Below are 22,312 nucleotides of genomic sequence, written 5' to 3' on the forward strand. Positions count from 1 at the left end.
GAATATTATCCGTCTATTAGTAATATTATTATTATTATTCAATAATAATAATAATATTACTAATAGACGGATAATCGTTTAATTTAAATAATCGTTTAATTAATCAAAATTTTAAATGTCAGAGCTCATGCACATATTTGCATGCAGGCTATTAATTATTCAGAAAACGAGTTGCATTATTATTTTCCTCCTCTGCGCACTCGTAGCCTGTGGTCCAGCCAAAGAGAGCTGGAGCATGTTCATAATAAAGACGTCACCCTGTGCTTTGACCGTGCCAACCAAGTGCGCAGCTCTTAACTGTACAACTACAATCTCGACATGCGTACGGACGTCCGAGGAATCCTCGCATCCCTAAACACAAGCAGTCTGGCACCGACATCTGCAGCGGCTCGCTAGCCAGGACACCGTTTTTCACTACAGGACGTTTTTGGGCACGCGGACTTCTTTGCTGCGCACTTGAAGCTGAAGCTGATTCGCGAGAGGGTTTAAAGGAAGGAGCAGGGACTCTTAAGGTATTTCAAACTGCGACGGCGATGCCTCCGTATCGTTATTCAGCATGCGCGAGAAAGCTAGAGCATGTGCACGAGACACGTTTAATAAATCGTCTCGGCGTGTATCGTTTGCTTAGTAGTGTCTATTGCACGTATTTTAACGTGTGGCGTTGTTGAAGCTTAGCGTCCTTCATTAACGCTTTCATTCGTGGCCCGTGCAGCCTTGCGTTATTCGTTCCCAAACAACATTTTATATTTCATTTCAGTTCCTCGAAAGTTCGAGAAAGCAGTATTGGAGGTTAAGAAATGGTGAAAAGTGTACTACGCACTTATCCGCACCGTTGTGATATGGGCTCGTGAGAGACACGCCCACTTCCAGTGTGAGGAGCCAGCGCGTGTTTTTCCCCGCACAGTGGCACTTAGATGCGATTTGCATAGCCTGTTTTGTACTGTGGCAGCCAACACGTTACTTCTTGCCATTTTCCATCAAATTACTGTTTGGGTAACATGAAGTGCTAATCTGAATTGGAGACCTTTAAATGGTGTGTGATGCGGAATGTTAGTTGTGTTTTGTGAACTGCAGGGGGCAGTGAGTGAGTCCTATATGGAGTCACTGCTTATGATAAAGTTTGAGTCATGCAATTTATCGGTCCCTTGTGTGTGTGTGTGTGTGTGTGTGTGTGTGTGTCTGTGAAAGAGAGTGAGTCACATCTGACGGGAACCCTTATGGAAAGTGCTGTTTATCACATCCCAGAGAATATGTTTACCATGAAGATGAATCTATGGATTCACGAGAATAACTATCAATATAGATGATTTTATGCACCATAATATATTTACAATGTTGGGTAGGTTACTTCGATGTAATAGGTTACAGATAACAAGATGCCCTATTTAAAATGTAATAAGTAGTGTAACTATTTCAATTACTTTATTAATGTAACTGATTACATTTGATTACTTTTCTAAATTCCTAGCAGATTTCTAGCAGATGTTCTCGACACTGATTACTGTCAGACTTTCAAAATCCTTCATCACTTGAATTAAGATTATAATCATTTAATTGTAAAGCACAGCCACCACAAAATCAGACTTTAGCATCTCTTTTTACTTTGAGTTCGTTCTGAGGTTAAATACAGATTTAAAATAATAAGAAGCCGTTTAATATCTATGATACTGTTTCTGAAATCAAATCTTTGCATAGCTATGACAGGAAACACTGGCATCTAACAATGCCTTGGAAAAAGCAGTTCATCTTAAAACATAAAGCATCTACATAAACCCAAACAGGAAATAAAACGATTGACTAAGATGAATGAATTATCGAATAAGCATGTGTCCTATTCTGTGTCCTAAACTCCTGAAAAATTTGTATCTCATATTTTAGAGCAGTCAATACAATTTAGGAAAAAAATCTATTAAATCTGTATGTGTGTGAAAATATTCAGATATAAACCCCTTTGTAATCGTTAACATTCTCAGAAGTAACTGTAATTTAATTAAAAACAAATTCTCAGTAACAGAGTACAGTTACATTTATTTTGTAATTAAATCACGTAATTCCATTACATGTAACTAGATACTCCCCAACACTGTATATTTATATACAATAATTGTCTAATATATATTATATATCGTGCACACACACATACTGTATAAGACTTCTTTGAATTTTTAAAAACAGTCTGAAATAGAAATGTTATAGAATCCTTAAACATACGGTTTGTTCCAGTGCTGTTTGAATGTGAGCTCAACTCAGCTGGATGTGTATTTATCCCATATATATAGTATTGTATAGTATTGCTCATGTGCACTGTAGCCAGGTGAGGCTGATGATGGAGGAGGTGTCAGGTCCCCAGTTCTGCACTGCAAAGCCCCCCCGCAGTCTTCTGGAATGGAAGAAGAGGGTCAAGTCTGAGTACATGAGGTTAAGACAGCTGAAACGCTTCCGCAAAGCTGAGGAGGTCAAGGTAGAAGGTCTTTTGCAGTATTGTTTTACTTTTCGTTCCTTTACTCCTTCAATATAATTTATTCTGTATTTCTATACTAGTTTGGGGTCAGTAAGTTTTTTTTTTTTAGCAATTAATAATTTTATTCATCAAGGATGCATTGATCAAAGGTGGCAGTAAATACATTAATGTTACAAAAGATTTGAGTTTCAAATAAATGCTGTTCTTTGAACTTTCTATTCATTGAGGAATCCTAAAGATTTAGGTTTAAAAAAATAACGACAAAGAAATGTTTCTTGAGCAGCAAATCAGCATGTTTGAATGATTTCTGAAGGATTATGTGACACTGAAGACTGGAGTAATGATGCTGAAAATACAGCAGGAATAAATTACAGCAAGTTATTATTTTAAAATGTATTAAAATAGAAAACACTTATTTTAATTTGTAATTAAATGTCATAACATTAGTTTTTTTTCCAATCAAATAAATGCAGCTTTGGTGAGTATCTGTCACAGTGTGCCAGAGATGAGGACTAGGAGAGATGCAGGTAACGTAAACTTCACTTTTATTAAGTAAACACAAACTCATATAAACAGAGGTATCTCCGTGGAAGCAACTGAGGTGAATGTGGTAGAGAGTGCATGAGAACAGTCTTATCTGAGACACCCGGTTTCCAATCCACATTTCTTTGAGCACACAAAGATCTTGATGATAGGCAGAGCACAGGTAAGTTACAGTCCTTTAGCAGATCCGAAGAGAAGGTCCTAGGAGTAACCTTGAGACCAGCCGATGAGCCAGAGTGGTGAGTGTGCTATTATAGTATGTGATGAGGTGCAGGTGCTCAGTATTCCATTGATTGAGGACGTGGCTGCGTGATTGATTCTGTGGTTGTAGATGGCGTCTCCGTGACAGTACCCCCTCCACCGGGAACCACAACGATGAGGCCGGCCTCGGCCTCTGGGAGCGGGACGGTCAGGGTGGAGTCAGCGATAATCGTCACTTAATGAAGGGTCGAGGATGCCATCTTTGTCCACCCAGGATCTCTCTTCGGGACCGTACCCCTCCCAGTCAATGAGGTATTGGATGTCTCGAGTGGAGAGCCAAACTCCATCACCTGGCTGATAGAGAGGTGTATCCCGACGACGGACATCCGCCTGAGCCTTCTGACGTCGGACTGCCCACTGAAGATGGATGTGAGTCCCATACCCTCTCACTCTCTCGGAACCAGTAATCCACGGATGGGACTTCAGACAGTTCTCCTGACCAAGGGAATAGTGGTGGTTGGTAGCAGAGTATACACTGAAAAGGAGTAAGGCATTTTCGTCACTCCTGACGAAGTGAGTTTTGTGCATACTCGGCCCAAGGAAGGTATTGGCTCCAACTGTCTTGCTGGTGGTGACAGTAGGCCCCGAGATAGCGCCTGATCTCCTGGATCTTCCGCTCAGTCTGGCCATTTGTCTGAGGGTGATATCCAGAAGACAAACTAACCGACACTCCCAACAATCGGAAGAATGAACGCCAGACCCTGGAGATGAATTGAGGCCCTCTATCTGACATACTATCCTCTGGAATGCCAAAGTGTCGGAAGACGTGGTTGAAGAGGGCCTCTGCAGTTTCAAGGGCGGTAGGTAGACCCTTTAACGGAATGAGTTTACAGGCCTTGGAGAATCGATCTACTGCAACGAGGATGGTGGTAAAGCCATTAGAGGCACGTAAGTCAGTGGCGAAATCAACTCCTAGATGGGACCAGGGTCGATGCGGAAGTGGCAGTGGCACCAGTTTGCCATCAGGTAGACGACGGGGTGTTGAAATAATGGCACAGACTGAGCATCCTTTCACAAATCAGGCGACGTCCTGGGCCAGGTTGGGCCACCAATACCTTCCCTCGAGGAGTGAAAGGGTTCGCTGCCTGCCTGGATAACCTGATCCCGGAGACACATGTATAGAGTCCAGAAGGAAGTTGGTACATATGTTCGACCTTCTGGACCTCCCGGCGGAGCAGGTTCTTCTTCGGTGGCGGCACGAATGTCGTCGCCGAGAGACCAGATGATAGGACACACAAAGAGGTCTGGAGGGAGCACAGGTTCCGGATCCTCAGATACAGGGTCAGGTGAGTGAATTCTTGATAGAGCATCGGTTTTGGTATTTTTATGGCCTGGACAGTATGTGACGATGAAGTTGAATCGAGTGAAGAATAATGCCCATCGAGCCTGTCTGGGGTTTAAGCATTTTGCTTCTCTGAGGTATTGCAGGTTTTTGTGGTCAGTTATAACCTCAAATGGATGATTTGCTCCCTCCAGCCAGTGCCGCCACTCCTCTAGGGCCAGTTTAATGGCAAGCAGTTCTCTGTTGCCGATGTCATAATTCTGCTCTGCCGGGGATAGCTTCTTTGAGAAGTAGGCACATGGATGGAGTACAGGGGGTTCACCTCTCCGCTGGGATAGCACTGCTCCGACTCTGAGAGATGAAGCGTCCATTTTGACAATGGAGGGTCTGGGTGCCGGCGAGCTGGAGCAGTGCAGAAGGCGGCTTTTAGCTTTTGGAAGGCTTCGACTACATTATGTGTCCAACAGAGACGTTTAGGTTTCTGGCATAGGAGAGAGGTTAAGGGAGATGAGAGTTCACTATAGTTACAGATGAATCGACAGTAGAAGTTTGCAAACCCCAGGAAGCGCTGAAGATCCTTAATGGTAGAGGGTTGTGGCCAATTCTTCACCGCTTCCACTTTGGTTTGATCCATTTGGATACCTTCCGGCGTGATGATGTAGCCAAGGAACTGGATGGCAGGTTGGTGGAACTCACATTTCTCCAATTTCAAGTAGAGGTGGTATTGGCGGAGCCGGCTGAGTACTTGTTGAACATGATGGATATGGTCAGCAAGATTGGAGGAATAGATGAGGATATCGTCTATGTAGACTATTACAAATTTTTGGAGCATGTCACAGAAGATTTCGTTCATAAAATTTTGAAAGATTGAAGACGAGTTGGAGAGCCCGTATGGCATATTCTGATATTCATAGTGTCCTGATGGAGTAATGAATGCAGTCTTCCACATCCGTCAGGGAGATGAGTGGATTAAGTTATAGGCACTGCGAAGATCTAGGTTCGAGAACAGGTGAGCTCCACGCAGTTCCTTGAGTGCCGCAGGGACCAAAGGAAGGGGGTAAGCAAACTTTACCGTCTGGGAGTTTAGATTGCGATAGTCTATGCAAGGTCAAAGTCTTCCATCTTTCTTGGCCACAAAGAAGAAGCTAGAAGCCGCCGGAGAGGTGGATGGTCGAATGAACCCCTGTTGAAGTGCTTCCTGGATGTACTCATCCATGGCCTTGCGCTCCGGGATTGATAATGAGTAGATTTTACCCTTCGGTAATTTGGCTCCAGGCAGGAGGTCTATCGCACAGTCCCATGGCCGGTGTGGTGGAAGTTTTGTGGCAGCAGTCTTGCTGAAGCATCCTGGAATGCCCTGTACTCCTCTGGGAGGTTGATTTTTGCAGTAGTTTCCGGGCTCTCAATGGATGTCAATCCCAGGATGGCAGTTCTCGACAAAGGAACAGGTAGTGTTTGAAGGCAATTTTGGATGCAGAAATTACTCCACTGTTCGATTCCCCCTGAGCTCCAGTTGATGATAGGTTGGTGTTTAGCCATCCAAGGCCGTCCCAGGACAACGTCAACGGCAGATTCCTCCAGCACCAGCAACGATAGGGTCTCCTCATGCAAACAGCCAATGCGAAGGGTTAATTCCAGAGTTCTCTACTGCACCAGTCCGTTGTCCAGCGGTTTTCCTTGGATTGTGGTAATCTGTAGTGTGTGGGATGTTTTTGACGTGGAATCTTGAAGGTAGGTAATAGGCATGAGGTGATGAAATTTCCAGAAGAACGAGTCGAAGTGGATTTTTACTGGGAAAGACCGATTGGCATAGATTAAAACAGCATCATGATATTGAGGGTTATTAACTACAGAGTTGACTTGGATAGTACTTACCGCTGGACGTGGAGGACGGACTGGGCAGGTTTGGATGAGGTGATCATTTCCTCCACTATATAGGCATAGCTTCTGTTGTATGCGACGTTGGCGTTCAGAGGTGGATAGATGGTACTGATCCGTTTGCATGGCTTCTGGTGCTGAAGAATCGTTGGAGAGTGAGATGTCAGAAGCATTCCTCAACGGAGACTGCGAATAAATGTTGCGAGACGTGTTGGGCCTTAAGCATGAAACTCTCCAGTCCCACGGAGTCCTCATAATTAGCCATCTGCTGATGAAGTTTGGGGTTTAATCCACATCGGTAAACTGAGAGGAGTGCAATCTCGTTCCAACCGCTAGCGTGCGGAAATTAATGGTGTATTCATGGACAGTCCGCTCAGCTTGTCGCAGTCTGAAAAGTTCTTCATGCACAGAGAGGGAAGATGCACCATTACCAAACACGTCTTTAATATTAGTTATGAAAGAGTCAAGGGATCGAATTACCTGACTTTGAGCTCCATAGAGATTCGGCCCATTGACGAGCTCTTCCTGACAGCAGGGAGATGAAGGATATCTTTGCACGGTCTCCGGAGAACTGATGGGGAAGCATCTCAAAATACAATTGACATTGTAATATGAATCCGTTACATTCTGACACCTCACCCGAATATACTGCTGGTTTGGCCATAGGACAAGCAGAGGCAGGTGAAGTGACTGATGGTTGAAGTGCCGTGCGAAGCATCGTGATGAGTTCGGTGACTGGATCCGGTTCAGAAGGTTTCCTGGTTTCCATAATGTTTCTCTTTTGGGCTGGTCTTTTGTCACAGTGTACCAAAGACGAGGACTAGGAGAGATTCAGGTAACGTAAACTTCACTTTTATTAAGTAAACACAAACTCATATAAACAGAGGTATCTCCGTGGAAGCAACTGAGGTGAATGTGGCAGAGAGTGCATGAGAACAGTCTTATCTGAGACACCTGGTTTCCAATCCACAGTTCTTTGAGCACACGAAGATCTTGATGATAGGCTGAGCACAGGTAAGTTACAGTCCTTTAGCAGATCCGAAGAGAAGGTCCTAGAAGGAGTAACCTTGAGACCAGCGTGGTGAGTGTGCTCTTATAGTATGTGATAATGAGGTGCAGGTGCTCCGTATTCCAGTGATTGAGGGCGTGGCTGCGTGACAATATCTGACTTTCAAAAAAATAAAAAAACTACTTACCAACCCCAAACTTCTGAAGGGTAGTGTATATCTTTTAGAATTTTTCATTATTCTGCCACCTTTTATTTCCTTGATTTGTTTACTATGTCATTCTAATTAGAAAAAGTAGCTTTCAATTAATGTAATTTAGTCTTTTTAACTGTTAAGCTGTGTGTTTTTCACAGGCTCTTTTCCAGTTGAATCGCCGCAAGATTGAAGGAAGAACTGAGCTGCTGAATGAGGAATGGTCCAAGCTCCGAATCCAGTCCATTCCCCTTTCCACAACCAGTGGCTCTTTGCCCAGCAAAAAGGCAAGAATGACACAGCTGGAGGCCTTGACCACCACAAACCAGTGTCAGTCATCTTGCATCTGCTCTGTGACACTAGATCGCTTTACTGTGAATTGCCCCTTCTAATTTAGCACAAGACTGTCCCCCCTAGCTGATTTATGAGCTGAATCAATACATAGTCAGCTTTGCCTCGCCATTTCCAAACATAATTTATTCTAACAAAATGCCAGTAATGACTCAAGATCAGGTGCCACAGTTTGCCTTCTATTTCCTGCAGTATCCTACCTGACAAGCGTTTAGATCAATCTAATGATGTTATTAATGGACTGACTGTGGCACAGTTAACCTCTGATTAATTAGTCAGGGCAAATATTACCAGCAGGCCGGTAAAATTGCGCAGTGTTTTTTTTTCTCCCTTCATGAAATTGCTCTGCTGCCAAAAATTTATTTGTATGTTTGCCAAGCCAGAGCTCAATATCTGAAACTCCTGTGATATCCACAATAAAAGCAGCCAGCGGGCACAGTAGAGCTTAGCTCTCTGTGGAATACAGAGAGACTGCTCAACATACCAGCACAGCTGGATCCTGCTTGCAACAGCACTGGAAAACAATACCATACTTGATGTTCTTTAGATAACACCAAACCAAATATTTTGATTAGTGGATTATGATGATATTGTAATTTCCCTGGGCACACATTTGGTCCCAGTTCAATTCTTCTTGACCTTATGACATTTCTATCACTGATTTGGTTTGGAATTAAATTCTTTCATTATTTATTCACCCTCATGTTGTTCCAGTATGACTTTTTGGTCGCAGTTTATTTTAAGGTCCAACTCTCGCTATTAACAAACCATTAACTACGACTTCTGCCTCAATAAACTCCTAACTTGCTGCTTATTAATAGTTAGTAAAGTAGTTGTTAAGTTTAGGTTTTGTGTAGGATTAGGGATGCAGAATATGTGCTTTATAAGTACTAATAAACTACCAATATGTTAATAATGGGCATACTAACAAGCAACTAGTTAATAGTAAGAATTGGTCCCTTGTGTTACAGACTTTTTTTTCCCTGTGAAACAAAAGGAGACATACTGAATACTGTTCGCTTTTTTACATTTAAACATGACTGAAGCTTTTAAGCTTCAAAAAGGACACAAAAACATTATAAAAAATATGGTCTGTCTGTACAAATAGTGCACTATGTTCCTTATGAAGCCATGTGAGCTTTGAGTGATTAACAGACACCATTATAATATAAGTCGTTATCTCACACATTTCCATTTTGGTTTTTGATGAATCGTTTGATCCAGTTCAGAGAACGGTCTGAATGATCTTGCCAAAAATCAGCCTCATCTGGTTCTGAGGTTCAGTTTGACTCAAACGATTTACAGCTATCATATGGCTTCAAGAAATTCAGACTTGGAATACAATGCATGCATTGTATGGACTACTTTCATGATACGTTTACATCCTTTTTGAAACTTGAAAGCCTCAGTTAATATTTATTGTAAAATGCATGGAAAGGAGTGACCAGTTTAATTCTTGAAATTTCTCCTTTTTTCCCGGAAGAAAGAAAGTCATACAGGTTTGGAACAATTTAAATGATGACACTATTTTAATTTGGGGTCAACTTTTCATTTAACAATAGATTTAAATTCAGTAATCTGTCAGTAAAATACAGCCAATGTAAAATTAATATATTCAAATGACATTGACTAATTAAAATATGCAGGACTAAAGCAATTTAACAGTCCTCGAATAGTTTTGAGTGACACTTTGACTTGTCTTCTGTTTTCCTGTCTTCCCTTTCTTGTCCAATCACAGTTGTGCATGGTAGAGTCTGGCTTTCCGTCTTTTCCGTACCAGGCAGTTGCCATGCGTCCCTTGACAACTGTTGCTGGGATACCATTCATGTACTCCTGGTCCCCTTTGCAGCAGAACTTCATGGTACTGGATGTGGAGAATAAGTGCACACACATTAACACACATAAAAAGCACTCAATCATGATCACCATTAGAAGCCTGTGTCTGCAGACAAATTAGAGAGAGAGCGAGAGAGAGAGAGATGAAAATAGAAGAAAAGCATCATTTTTGACACTGGTCATTTTGAAAGTAGGTCACCCTGCAGCAGCGCATTCACATGTTCTGACAGCTCAAAGTGTGTGTTTTTGAAATCATCTCTCAGGTAGAGCAGGATGTGCATCTTTAAACGCCTACACTCACTTACAGGCACAAATATAGGAATACAGAAAATCAGCCAACCACAAAACACATTTACAATATCGTGCCTTTATCTCTCATTAGAAGAACCTCACTGATTCATGAATGCATATGGAACATGTCTTTATATAAATCAATAAAATCACAAAAAAGTCTTTCCTCCCTCTCTTTGTTTCTGAGGTGGAAGATGAGACATTTCTGCATAATATCCCCTACATGGGAGATGAGGTGTTGGAACAGGATGAAGCTTTCCTGGAAGAGCTTATTGACAATTATGACGGGGTGCATGGAGACAGAGGTGAGCATCATAAAATGTATTTATACACATTACAGCTAGTCCTGAGCTGAATCTCTTCTGGAAAGCCCTGAATGTTTTAAATGCGTTTTTTATTGTTTTTGTAAGTGTCATTTTTTTATGAAAAATACAATAAAAAAGTAATACTGTGAAATATTACAATTTAAAATAACCGTTTTTTTACATTTAGATATATTTTCAAATATAATTTATTCCTGTGATGACAATGTAAAATTTTCATCAGCCATTACTCCAGTCTTTAGTGTCACGTGATCCTCTAGAAATCATTCTAATATGCTGATTTGATGCTAAAGATACATTTCTTATTATTATCAATGTTGAAAACAGTTGTGCTGCTTAATTTTTTTTGTGGAAACTGATACTGATAGAGGTCGTTTGTAACATTATAAATGTCTTAAATATCACTTTTGATCAATTGAATGCATCTTTGCTGATTGAAAGTATTAATTACTTTAAATAGTACTGACCCTAAAATCTTTGAACCATAGTGTTCATGCTAATCAGTATAAAACTTGTATGTGAATCTTAGACAGGCAGTAAGTTTGTAAGTATCTTGTACCAACAGCAGGAGGCTTCATAAATGATGGGATCTTTAAAGAGCTGGTGGAGGCACTGAGCCAATACTCAGACCCAGAGGAAGAGGAGGAGGAAGAGCCCTCGGAGAGAACAGAGAATAAGGAGGAGGAGGAGAAAGCGGTGCAGAAAACTATGGCTGAAGGACCAGAAGAGTCAAAAGTGAGCACTGCTGAAGGTGAGTTAGTTTTGAGCAGAAGCAAAATAATGGAATAATTATTATAATAATATTTCATGTAAAATATATGACATAATACATTTAAAAACTATACATTTTTGTTTAATTAGGTTTTTTTATTTTTATTTTTTTATTTAAAAGGAAACACAGGTTTTACTGTCCAAACACGTATTAATGCCTTTGTATTCTTAAAAAAAAAAAAGAAGAAGAAGACCTTTAAATAAATAAATAAATCAGTAATTTTGATGATCATATGTTAGGTCAAATTAGCATAGAATTAGGGCTTTTAATAGACAATCGGTGGTGTAGCACTGTACAGCTTTCAGCTTTCCAGTGATTTGAATTTCACTGGTTTAACAACAAATAGACTAGAGCTCACATGCATTGCCCATCTGATCAGCCTGTCTCTATGTCTATGTGCAATTGTTTGCTCTGAGTGTCGCCTCTATTCCCAGTGAGGGCTGGACAAACCTGTTTGTTCATTCAGTTTGTTTTAGGACAGTATCCAGTTACGGTACACCCTGACCCTTACACATGCACACACACATAAGCCCATGCACTACTCTACTTTTGCTTTAAAAGTCAAATTCAGGACAATGCTGATTTTAGTCTCACTTTTCCCTCACTAGGAAGAGAGCTCTCCGCCAATAAGAAGATTCCTCATGACAAGATTTTCACAGCTATTGCCTCTATGTTTCCATACAAAGGCACCATGGAGGAGCTGAAGGACAAGTAGGCCACCCTGTTGATTTTTAAGCCTTCATTTTTAGAAATGAATGGAATCAAGACATGAGGCAGATTCAAACCGGCTTCTCTCACAATGCACACCAAATTGTGTATGCTGTCAAACTGTTTTCTAAATACTCCCATGTCTGCCATTGTTTGACAAACAGGTTAGCTTGCTTTAGTGATTTTCAGTTCAATCCAGTTAATTAATTTACACAATGCTGTCCATCCATAATGGCAAACCTAACATGCGTGCACATTCTTCACATGACTAGGAAAGTATATGTCATGCTACCTTCAAGCTGTGGTAAATGAAGGTTCATGGGAAGCTCCTTGAGCTCTGCTGTCAGCTGGCTCTGCAGCCCCCGCAGCAGCAGTGGAAACAAAAACCCGTCACAGTCTGCCTTATCATCCAACTGTTCACTGTTTCATGTCATTATTGTTCATTCCACCAGCTGTGCTCATTTTATTTCTTTCCGCTGGCTGGGGGAAATCTGTGGGTGAGAGTTATATTTAATGGCCTGTTATGTGTGTCAAACTAATTCTGCACTTTAAAGGGATAGTTCATCCAAAACAGAGCATTCTGTCAACATTTTATTCACCTTGTGTTAATATGTTACTGCACATTAATTTACATTTATGCCTCATAGAAAAGCAGGGAAAATATGAGAGGTCATAAGCTATTCTATTCCAAATAAGTTTCTTTCTATTTCTTTCTTCAGATGTGTCATGGTTTCCACAAAAATATAAAGGAGCACAGCTGTTTTAAACATTTATAATAATGATAAATATCTCTTGAGCAGCAAATCAGCATATCAGAATGATTTCTGAAGGATCATGAAGACTGGAGTAATGATGCAGAAAATTCAGCTTTGATCACAGAAATAAATTACTTAAATTACAAAATATACTAAAATAGAAAATTATTATACAGTTATTTCAAATTTGAATACTATTTCACAGTATATATATATTAAAATATTCTAACATATAATATAATTATAATATTTATAATATTCTTGTTATAATTTCATTATAATATTTTTGACCAAATAAATGCAGCCTTGGTGAGCATAAAAGACTACTTTCAACCCCAAACCTTTTGCTGTAGTTTCAGTTTAGTGTGTTTTGCTGTTATTACAAATGATAGTGTAAGTGTATTTTTCTCTCTCGCAGGTATAAGGATCTCCTGGAGCCATCCAGCCCTGTGAAGTTGCCTCCTCTCTGCACGCCCAACATGGACGGCCCCTTAGCCAAATCTGTTCAGAGAGAGCAAAGTCTGCACTCTTTTCACACACTTTTCTGTCGCCGCTGCTTTAAATACGACTGCTTCTTGCACCGTAAGAAATTATAATGTCCTTCTCTAGTCTTCTGCCTTTTTGAGAGCATGATGCACGATACAATCTGTCCTTCAGTGCATGTTCCTGAATTATGTACAGTGCAATACCTTTCATGTATGATACCATATTGTACAATTTTCATCAGTACATCAAGCATACAGATATGCCCTGTTTAAACTTTGCAATAAAGTTTGACTAAAATGATCAGCTCATTTTGTCAGCTAAAGTGGTCAGCTGAGTATAATACTATAGTATAATTATAATTATGCTATAATTAGCAGTGACCGCTTATGATTGAATCATCCAAAATGGATGTAAATTAGTACTTTGTTTGTGTTTAGCTTTCCATGCATCTCCTAATGTGTATAAGAGGAAGAATAAAGAGATCCGAATGGAGACAGAGCCCTGCGGACTGGACTGCTTTCTGCTGCAGGTACAGCTTTCTGAGTACATAACAATTTCATATGTTTTTCTACTTCGCTGAGAATTATTTACATTTATATCTTAATTAAATGTATAATTTATAAAGTTCTCTTTATCCCTTCTTTGGTCGCAGAAAGGGGCAAAAGAGTTTGCTGATCAAAACATGCAGAGGTCTCAAAGGCCCCGGCGTCGACGGCGACAGCCCTGCCCCTCGAGTTCCTGTGGCCCCACCCCCTCAGGCTTCTGTGAGGAGGGAAAAGAAGGAGACAGCGACCATGAGACCACCAGCTCCTCAGGTACAGTGGATAAAGAGTTAATAGTTTATCCAGACCAAAATAACACAGATGAAACACACAGCCAAACCTTCCCTCGCCAAAAATAACTCTTGTCCCATGGTGAGTTGTTTCGTCTAAATTGCAACAGGGACATCACTGGAAATGTTTGCAGAAACACAGGAACATTATGAGTGGTGCTTGCTAAAGTAATAATTATTATTTTCACCTGTCGGATGATTAAACGGGGAAACAATTGTATAGGCTTCTTTAAGGGAGGGATTCAAGCCATATCTAGAGAGAGTATAATAGAGATTTTGGCTGAAAATCATCACATTCTAGCAACCACCAAAACATGCTTGGAACCACATAGCAGTGCACTAACAACAACTCAGAATGGCCTAAAACTCATGCACAATGTATCAGTACCATTACAGATACATCATCTGGTCATCAACCGATACAGTATTACAATCTTTTTAATGTATCATATCGGTTAGTATTGCATATTTAATTGTTTATCATTCTCATTTTTACATCTTATGCTCACTTAAAGTTAATCTTTAAAAAAACAAATAATTTAATAACATAAACTTGTAGCATTTAAAAATGACTCATTTTAGTTTTTATTGTATTCCTGTGACTGCAAATCTGAATTTTCAGCAGCCATTACTGCAGAAATCATTCTAGCTTGTTGATTTGGTGCTCAAGTAACAAATCGTCTTATTAGCAATGTTAAAAACAGTTGTGCTTCTTATTATTTTTGTGGAAAACTTGACATGTTATTCTAGGATTCTCTGATTAATAGAAAGTTCAAATAACAGAATTTACTTGAAACAGAAATCTTTCATAACATGTTAAATGTCTTAAATGTCACTTTAGATCAATTTAACGCATCCTAGCTGAATACAAGTAGTAATTTCTTTTTTTTTAATATCTTACTGACCCAAAACTTTTGGTTACACTTTATTTTGATAGTCCACTTTAGACATTCTACTGACTATGAGTATCTTTGTAACTACATGTCAACTAATTCTCATTAATTTGCAACTACATGTCTACTAACTCTCAGAGTAGACTGTTAGGGTAGGTTTAGGGTTAGTAGAATGAGTTGACATATACTTGCAAAGTTTCTCATAGTCAGTATGTTGTATGTTGTGGACCCATCAAAATAAAGTGTTAGAAGATATTAAGTATGTTACCAAACTTTTTAACAGTAGGGAATTTAGACAAAATAGTATAGAATTGTAATTTAATAAGTTAATATCAAATACCATATGCTGCTATTCAGTTCTGATTTACTTCAGTAAAGAGTGTTTGGATGAAAACTTGACATTTAGCTGTGTGCTTATTTGTGTGTCAGAGGGTAACTCTCAGTGTCCCAGTCCCGCCAAACTGAGACCAGGGGAGGAAGGAGCGGAGGAGTCCGAGTCGCCTCCTCAGTGGAGCGGAGCAGAGGAGTCTCTGTTCAGAGTCCTGCACGGCACATATTACAACAACTTCTGCTCTATTGCACGACTCATTGGTACCAAGACATGTAGAGAGGTACGCACACAAATGACAATGAACAGGAGGTTATATATGTGTCTTTTGCTAGTTTGATAATGTATCGTCTGGTAACTCACTGGTAAAGGAGATTATTAATGCAGATCTAAATTGAATTAAAATGTATTAAATGTGCAGAAAGTTCTACAGTATATACTCAGAAGCAGAGACGACAAAAATGTGTGCGTTTAAATGTATGACTGTGTGCATGTGTGCCTGTGTGTTTTTCCCAGAAAGACTGTGGTTTGGCTAACTGGAAATGCGATTACCTCAAATTATGTGTTTTTCTTTCATTTAGGGAATGGTCCAAATCTTTTTCTAGAAGAGTGTTGTTTTGATTGTGTGTTTGTGTGTGTATGTGCGTGTTAAAGTGTGTGTGAGAGCTCATATGGCAAAGATCAACATGATAATGAGCGGTTACGTCTCAGCTGGGTTTCAGAGTTCTGACTAACGCCCATTAAGTGTTCACTGGATTGTGATGCAGTGTGTGTGTGTGAGTGTGAGTGTGTGTGTGTGTGTGTGTGTGTGTGTGTGTGTGTGTGTGTGTGTGTAACATGTTGCAATGCTCTGTCTCATGTGATTATGTATGACTTTCTGTCAGGTTTACGAGTTTGCAGTGAAAGAGGTGCTGATTCACCATGTCCCGCTGGAGGATGGTGGGATCTCACCTCAGAAGAAAAAAAGAAAGCACAGGCAAGATGTTAACACACCACACCTGGCTGTCAGATTCTGGATGTTACACAGACAGCAAAATACTAACATTAGAGCTCAACTATGTTTCTGTTTGTTTGATAGATTATGGGCAAAGATACAGCTGAAGAAAGGTAAGACTCTCAACTTCAATACCAGACTGAGACGAGGTTTGGACAAACAGAGGGAAAAGTCATGGAGATGTCTGTAGTTAGGGAGATTATTCTGGCTGGCGATTAGTAGTCGGACAAATAAATAATCAGTTTAATGGTTTGTTCATGTGCATGTGCTTATTTCACATGTACTTTAGAAATTATTTATTCACTTTCAACACAGAAACAAAGACTTTTTAAGACTTAGCAAACAAATATTAAACATGGTAGAATAACAAAAAAATGTAATATTCTAAAGGTTTCAGTTCTTCATGTAACATTTATTGTAATTTTATTTGCAACACAAGTATTTTCAGTATTTTAAAGTATTTAAAAGTCAGTCAGAATATTGGAATGGTGTTAAAAATTTGCACAAAAAAAGCATATCTATTATCATCATAGTAATTATAGTCAGTATAATTCAGTTCTAAAATATTTGTTTATTTTTAATCTATTAAATATGATTGTTAAATATTGAAATGGCAGTAAGGCTTTACAATAAGGTTCATTTTTAACAGTTAATGCTGTAAGACTTTTTATTTATTAAGACTTTTAAGCATTTATTAATCTACACTATATGCTGATGATAGGTAATTGGTGTTTGTTAATAATACATGTTAATCAAACCTTATTGTAAAATGTTAGCATCTTTGTGAGTGCAGTTTCTGAAAAGTAACTGCACTGATGTATGTAATAATCACACATTTTTGGAACCATATTGGAAAGTCTTTGTTCAGAACGAATTGTTCTCATTTCCCTTTCTATTTGTCTTACAGACAACTCGTCCAATCAAGTGTACAATTATCAGCCATGTGACCACCCTGAGCACCCATGTGATAGCTCCTGCTCGTGTGTGATGACACAAAACTTTTGTGAAAAATTCTGCCAGTGTGATCGGGAGTGTGAGTTCAACACAAACGAACATACAGTATACACACACACATACAAACTTATGAAATATATTCTAATTCAAGTATACCGTATTACACTGTTCTACAATAAAGGGAAAAACAGCCCCTTTTGTTTCAGAACATTTAATAAGTAAAATAATCCTTTCTTTTTTTATATTTAATAAGAATTTGAAGAAAGGCTATTGGAGTTCTTACTGTATGTACTATTACGTCTTTTCCTTTCTCTCTCACTTTATCTTATCTTAAACTAAATGTAAAAATGTACTGTGTAGATATATAATATCTATAGAATTACATTTCTGTCCATTGCTCAAATATTTCTCCTGTTTTATGTCTATACACCACGAGGGGGCACCAACAACACAAGCAGTGAAGAAATGACACACTTTAACTCTAATAAATTGTTGTACCATTTTGACATTTACTCAGACTACGTGATTTTGAACATCTATTTATTTTCGGTATAAGAACACCTCAAACATTCACAGGTCACTTTAGCCAAGTTCTGCTCTGGGTTTTTGTTCTAGGTCAGAACCGGTTTCCTGGCTGTCGCTGTAAGACTCAGTGCAACACCAAGCAGTGTCCGTGTTACCTGGCGGTGCGGGAGTGTGACCCTGACCTCTGCATGACCTGTGGGGCCGCAGACCACTGGGACATCAAACAGGTCTCCTGTAAGAACTGCAGCATTCAGAGAGGACTCAAGAAGGTATGACGTACATTCCACTGACACTGTAAATTATCTATCTATCTATCTGTCTGTCTATCTCTGTCTGTCCGTCCGTCTGTCTGTCTGTCCGTCTGTCTATCTACCTGTCTGTCCGTCTGTCTGTCTATCCGTCTGTCTGTCTGTCTGTCTGTCTGTCTATCTATCTATCTGTCTGTCTATCCGTCTGTCTATCTATCTATCTATCTATCTATCTATCTATCTGTCTGTCTGTCTGTCTGTCTGTCTGTCTGTCTGTCTGTCTGTCTGTCTGTCTGTCTATCTATCTGTCTGTCTGTCTATCTATCCGTCTATCCGTCTGTCTGTCTGTCTGTCTATCTGTCTGTCCATCCGTCTGTCTATCTGTCTATCCGTCTGTCTGTCTCTGTCCGTCTATCTGTCTGTCTATCCGTCTGTCTGTCTGTCTATCCGTCTATCTATCTATCTATCTATCTATCTATCTATCTATCTATCTATCTATCTATCTATCTATCTATCTATCTATCTATCTATCTATCTATCTATCTATCTATCTATCTATCTATCTATCTATCTATCTATCTATCTATCTATCTATCTATCTATCTATCTATCTATCTATCTATCTATCTATCTATCTATCTATCTATCTATCTATCTATCTATCTATCTATCTATCTATCTATCTATCTATCTATCTATCTATCTATCTATCTATCTATCTATCTATCTATCTATCTATCTATCTATCTATCTATCTATCTATCTATCTATCTATCTATCTATCTATCTATCTATCTATCTATCTATCTATCTATCTATCTATCTATCTATCTATCTATCTATCTATCTATCTATCTATCTGTCCGTCCGTCCGTCCGTCCATCCATCCATCCATCCATCCATTCATCCATCCATCCATCCGTCTCTGTCTGTCTGTCTGTCTGTCCGTCTGTCCGTCTATCTGTCTGTCTGTCTGTCTGTCTGTCTGTCCGTCTGTATCTCTGTCTGTCTGTCTATCTATCCGTTCCGTCGTCTGTCTGTCTATCTATCAATCTATCTGTCCGTCCGTCCGTCCGTCCATCCATCCATCCATCCGTCCATCCATCCATCCATCGATCCATCTATGTCCGTCCGTCCGTCTGTCTATCTATTCGTCTGTCTGTATATCTATCCATCTATCCGTCTGTCTATCTATCTATCTATCTATCTGTCCGTTCGTCCGTCCGTCCATCCGTCTGTCTGTCCGTCTGTCTGTCTATCTGTCTGTCTGTCTATCTATCCATCTATCCATCTGTCTGTCTGTCTATCTATCTATCTATCTATCTGTCCGTCCGTCCGTCCATCCGTCTGTCTGTCTGTCTGTCTCTGTCTGTCTGTCTGTCTGTCTCTGTCCGTCCGTCCGTCCGTCCGTCTGTCTGTCTGTCTGTCTATCTATCTGTCTATCTGTCCGTCATTTTATCATTCCATCGTTCTACCATTATGTCGTTCTATCTGTCTATCTATCTAGTATTTATCCAATATCTTATGCCAACATGCTGATATTCAAAAGGGAAATAATTGATACACAAGATGCTTTAGTGATATAAATGTTGTTTAACCTGTTTGCCAGCACCTGCTCCTGGCGCCATCTGATGTTGCAGGGTGGGGTACATTTATCAAAGAGCCAGTCCAGAAGAATGAGTTAATATCCGAGTACTGTGGAGAGGTGTGTGGAAATCACACACACCCCTGATAATGAGCACTAGCTGTTGTGATTTTTATGAAAGTTGTGTTCTTAGTGATCTGATAAATGCATTGTGTGTGTGTGTGTGTAGCTTATTTCCCAGGATGAAGCAGACAGGAGGGGTAGAATTTATGACAAGTACATGTCCAGTTTTCTGTTCAACTTGAACAATGGTATCGGCTTCACTCACTCACTCATTCTATTCTATTCTATTCTATTCGATTATGTTCTGTTTTGTTCTATTCTAGTTGTCTTTTAGATGTCAATTTGGTATTTTTAAAATAGTGTTTTTATATCATTCCAGACTTTGTAGTGGATGCCACTCGAAAAGGGAATAAAATACGATTCGCCAACCACTCCGTCAACCCCAATTGTTACGCAAAAGGTACTTTATTTCATCACATAAATATCAAAGAACTTTGTGTTGAAGCTATTAAGCACGTTGGTGTGGTGTTGGTTATTATTACAGTCGTCATGGTTAATGGTGATCACCGCATTGGAATCTTTGCTAAGCGAGCTATACAGCGAGGAGAAGAGCTCTTTTTTGACTACAGGTATATTTTGTTTGTTTCCGCAATACCATTACATCACAAATAGACACTCATATATGCAGTTTCATTTCATTTTGTGGTGTCATTTTATTTTTCCTGCTTCTTAGATACAGTCAAGCGGATGCATTGAAGTATGTGGGTATTGAGAGGGAAATCGACATTGTGTAGACACACTTTCCTTGAGTGTGTCCTCATTTACCTGGTAACATTTTTGCCTACCCACAATGCTTTGCACTTCACTGACATCACAGATTGATTTGATGATGCAGTCAGATGGTGATGTCATTACCTTAACCTGTGGTTTAATTGACTTGTCTGAACAAGCGTTTTTGTTTACTTCTTTGAGATAACGTTTATGATGACCTAAAGAATCCAAAAGGTGTCCTCAGATTTACAAATCCACTCCTCCACATTTGCACTATATGGCCAATAACACAGGATATTGATAGACGGCACCATTTTCTCTGTCATGGAAGGAAAAATTAAAGTTCAGACAACTGTCGTGAAGTTTTTTTAAATTTTTTTTATCCTATCTCTCCATTCATAAGGCTCTGTAAACAGCTTTTGAAATAGCTATAACCTCTATATCAGGGATCCTCAAATCTGGCCCACGAGATCCACTTTCCTGCAGAGTTTAGCTCTAACCCTAATCAAACACACCTGAGCATGCTAATCAATGTCTTCAGGATTATTAGAAAATCACAGGTAGGTGAGTTTGATCAGGGTTGGAGCTAAACTCTGCAGCACATTGGCCCTCCAGGGTAAGATTTGAGGAACCCTGCTCTATATGCTCAATATATATACTGTAACTGCAAACTGAATGCATGACACTTAGCCGTCATTGTTTCTGGTCAGAATATTCTGTTGTGCAAAACATCAAGCAGTATTTCATAGTTACATTTGCACTTATAGTCAGTCAGGTCAGTATCTTCTCTCTTTAGAACAAACTTCAGTAAACTCGTCTGCAACCTGGTGTCATTTGATGTTAACCTGTTACTGTAATGTGCACACCTCTTCTATCTATCTATCTCTCTCTCTCTCTCTCTCTTTCAGCTGTAAGCTGCTTGCTGTATTGCACAAAGCTGGCTCATGTTGTCAGAGATTAGCATTCTAGCTAACATAGCACTAAGGCAGTTAATCTTCATCTCTGTGTAAACTGTATGGGGTCAAATATTGTTAATGTTCTGTTGAAATAAACAAAACAAGTAACCATAGAAACCGACAGACTGAATGTGAACTGTGAGCTAAAGAGTGACTTAAATTACATTTGTTTAGTAGACTTTTTGAAGAGTGTACAAAATCGGCCTAACAAGGGTTAGGGTTTGGGTTTCACTGTCATATGTTACATTTGATGTAAAATAAAGAACTAAACCAAATGATCATATTTGTTTAACATGCCCTAGAATCGTAACTGCATTTCATATGCCCACTAAATACAAATATGGGCAATAATTTTGAAAAGCTGTAAAAGAAAAAACAATACTGTAGTTACATTTTTATCTGAAATATTTTTTTATCCAAAAACACTGAGCTTTCTGAAAAAGGCAAGTGTAATTGGATTTTCAGATGCATTTAAAAGCAGGTATATATGTTGGATACACTTAACTCTATCAGACATGAATTTTGTCGAATGACAAAAACAAGATATGCACCTATCTGGAATCCATTATAGAAAGAGTCCTCAGAGTTTGTCTTTCCTTCAGGCTTCTTTTATTAAAGCGTCATTAGGGATTTGTGTTGATTCTACACAGTCATGGTCATTTACAATGAGGTTGACACAAACAAAACCAGAACTAAAGAATTAGGAAAACTCAAAATGAACACCTTGTCACACCTGGCCACAAACCTGAAATTTCCTGCTTGTAAGAGGATACCATTATTTTGTCAGATTCCATGAAACTAGTTCAACTTTAACTTTTGAGATTTTCATGGGAATTATTTTGGCAAATGCTTTGCATTCACAGAACATGCAGTTCCCCTGAATCAACCTCAAGAGCACAGTGGTAATAAAAGATCATTGAGATCACAATGATAACAAATAATATAACAAATAATGTACGCAGTATTCATTTACCCTCAGCAGATGCAGTTTACTGTACCGTTCAAAGGTTTGGGGTG

The 22,312-nt window shown here is 39.3% G+C and overlaps 1 protein-coding gene across 3 annotated transcripts; it reads left to right on the top strand.

Moving 5' to 3' along the window:
* Window positions 1-203: 203 nt before the first annotated feature.
* On the top strand, window positions 204-20,844 carry LOC107601290 (histone-lysine N-methyltransferase EZH1-like). 3 transcript variants are annotated; one of them, XM_016293431.1, is made up of 20 exons: window positions 204-512; window positions 2,311-2,461; window positions 7,786-7,911; window positions 9,714-9,836; window positions 10,290-10,407; window positions 10,991-11,176; window positions 11,806-11,908; window positions 13,079-13,242; window positions 13,584-13,675; window positions 13,799-13,961; window positions 15,301-15,482; window positions 16,084-16,175; window positions 16,278-16,306; window positions 17,101-17,226; window positions 17,763-17,941; window positions 19,530-19,625; window positions 19,735-19,816; window positions 19,948-20,028; window positions 20,113-20,197; window positions 20,302-20,844. In XM_016293431.1, the coding sequence occupies exons 2-20, from the start codon at window positions 2,324-2,326 to the stop codon at window positions 20,360-20,362; spliced, it is 2,226 nt and encodes a 741-aa protein (XP_016148917.1). In that variant the 5' UTR covers window positions 204-512; window positions 2,311-2,323; the 3' UTR covers window positions 20,363-20,844. The 3 variants fall into 3 exon arrangements, with proteins under 3 accessions (XP_016148917.1, XP_016148918.1, XP_016148919.1); XM_016293432.1 differs by lacking the exon at window positions 20,302-20,844 and having other exon boundaries at window positions 19,735-19,781; window positions 20,113-20,194; XM_016293433.1 differs by lacking the exons at window positions 19,530-19,625; window positions 19,735-19,816; window positions 20,113-20,197; window positions 20,302-20,844 and having other exon boundaries at window positions 19,948-20,022.
* The last annotated feature ends 1,468 nt before the right edge of the window (window positions 20,845-22,312 follow it).

This window comes from Sinocyclocheilus grahami, unplaced genomic scaffold (assembly GCF_001515645.1).
Source record: "Sinocyclocheilus grahami isolate Dianchi unplaced genomic scaffold, SAMN03320097.WGS_v1.1 scaffold302.1, whole genome shotgun sequence".
NCBI lineage: Eukaryota > Metazoa > Chordata > Actinopteri > Cypriniformes > Cyprinidae > Sinocyclocheilus > Sinocyclocheilus grahami.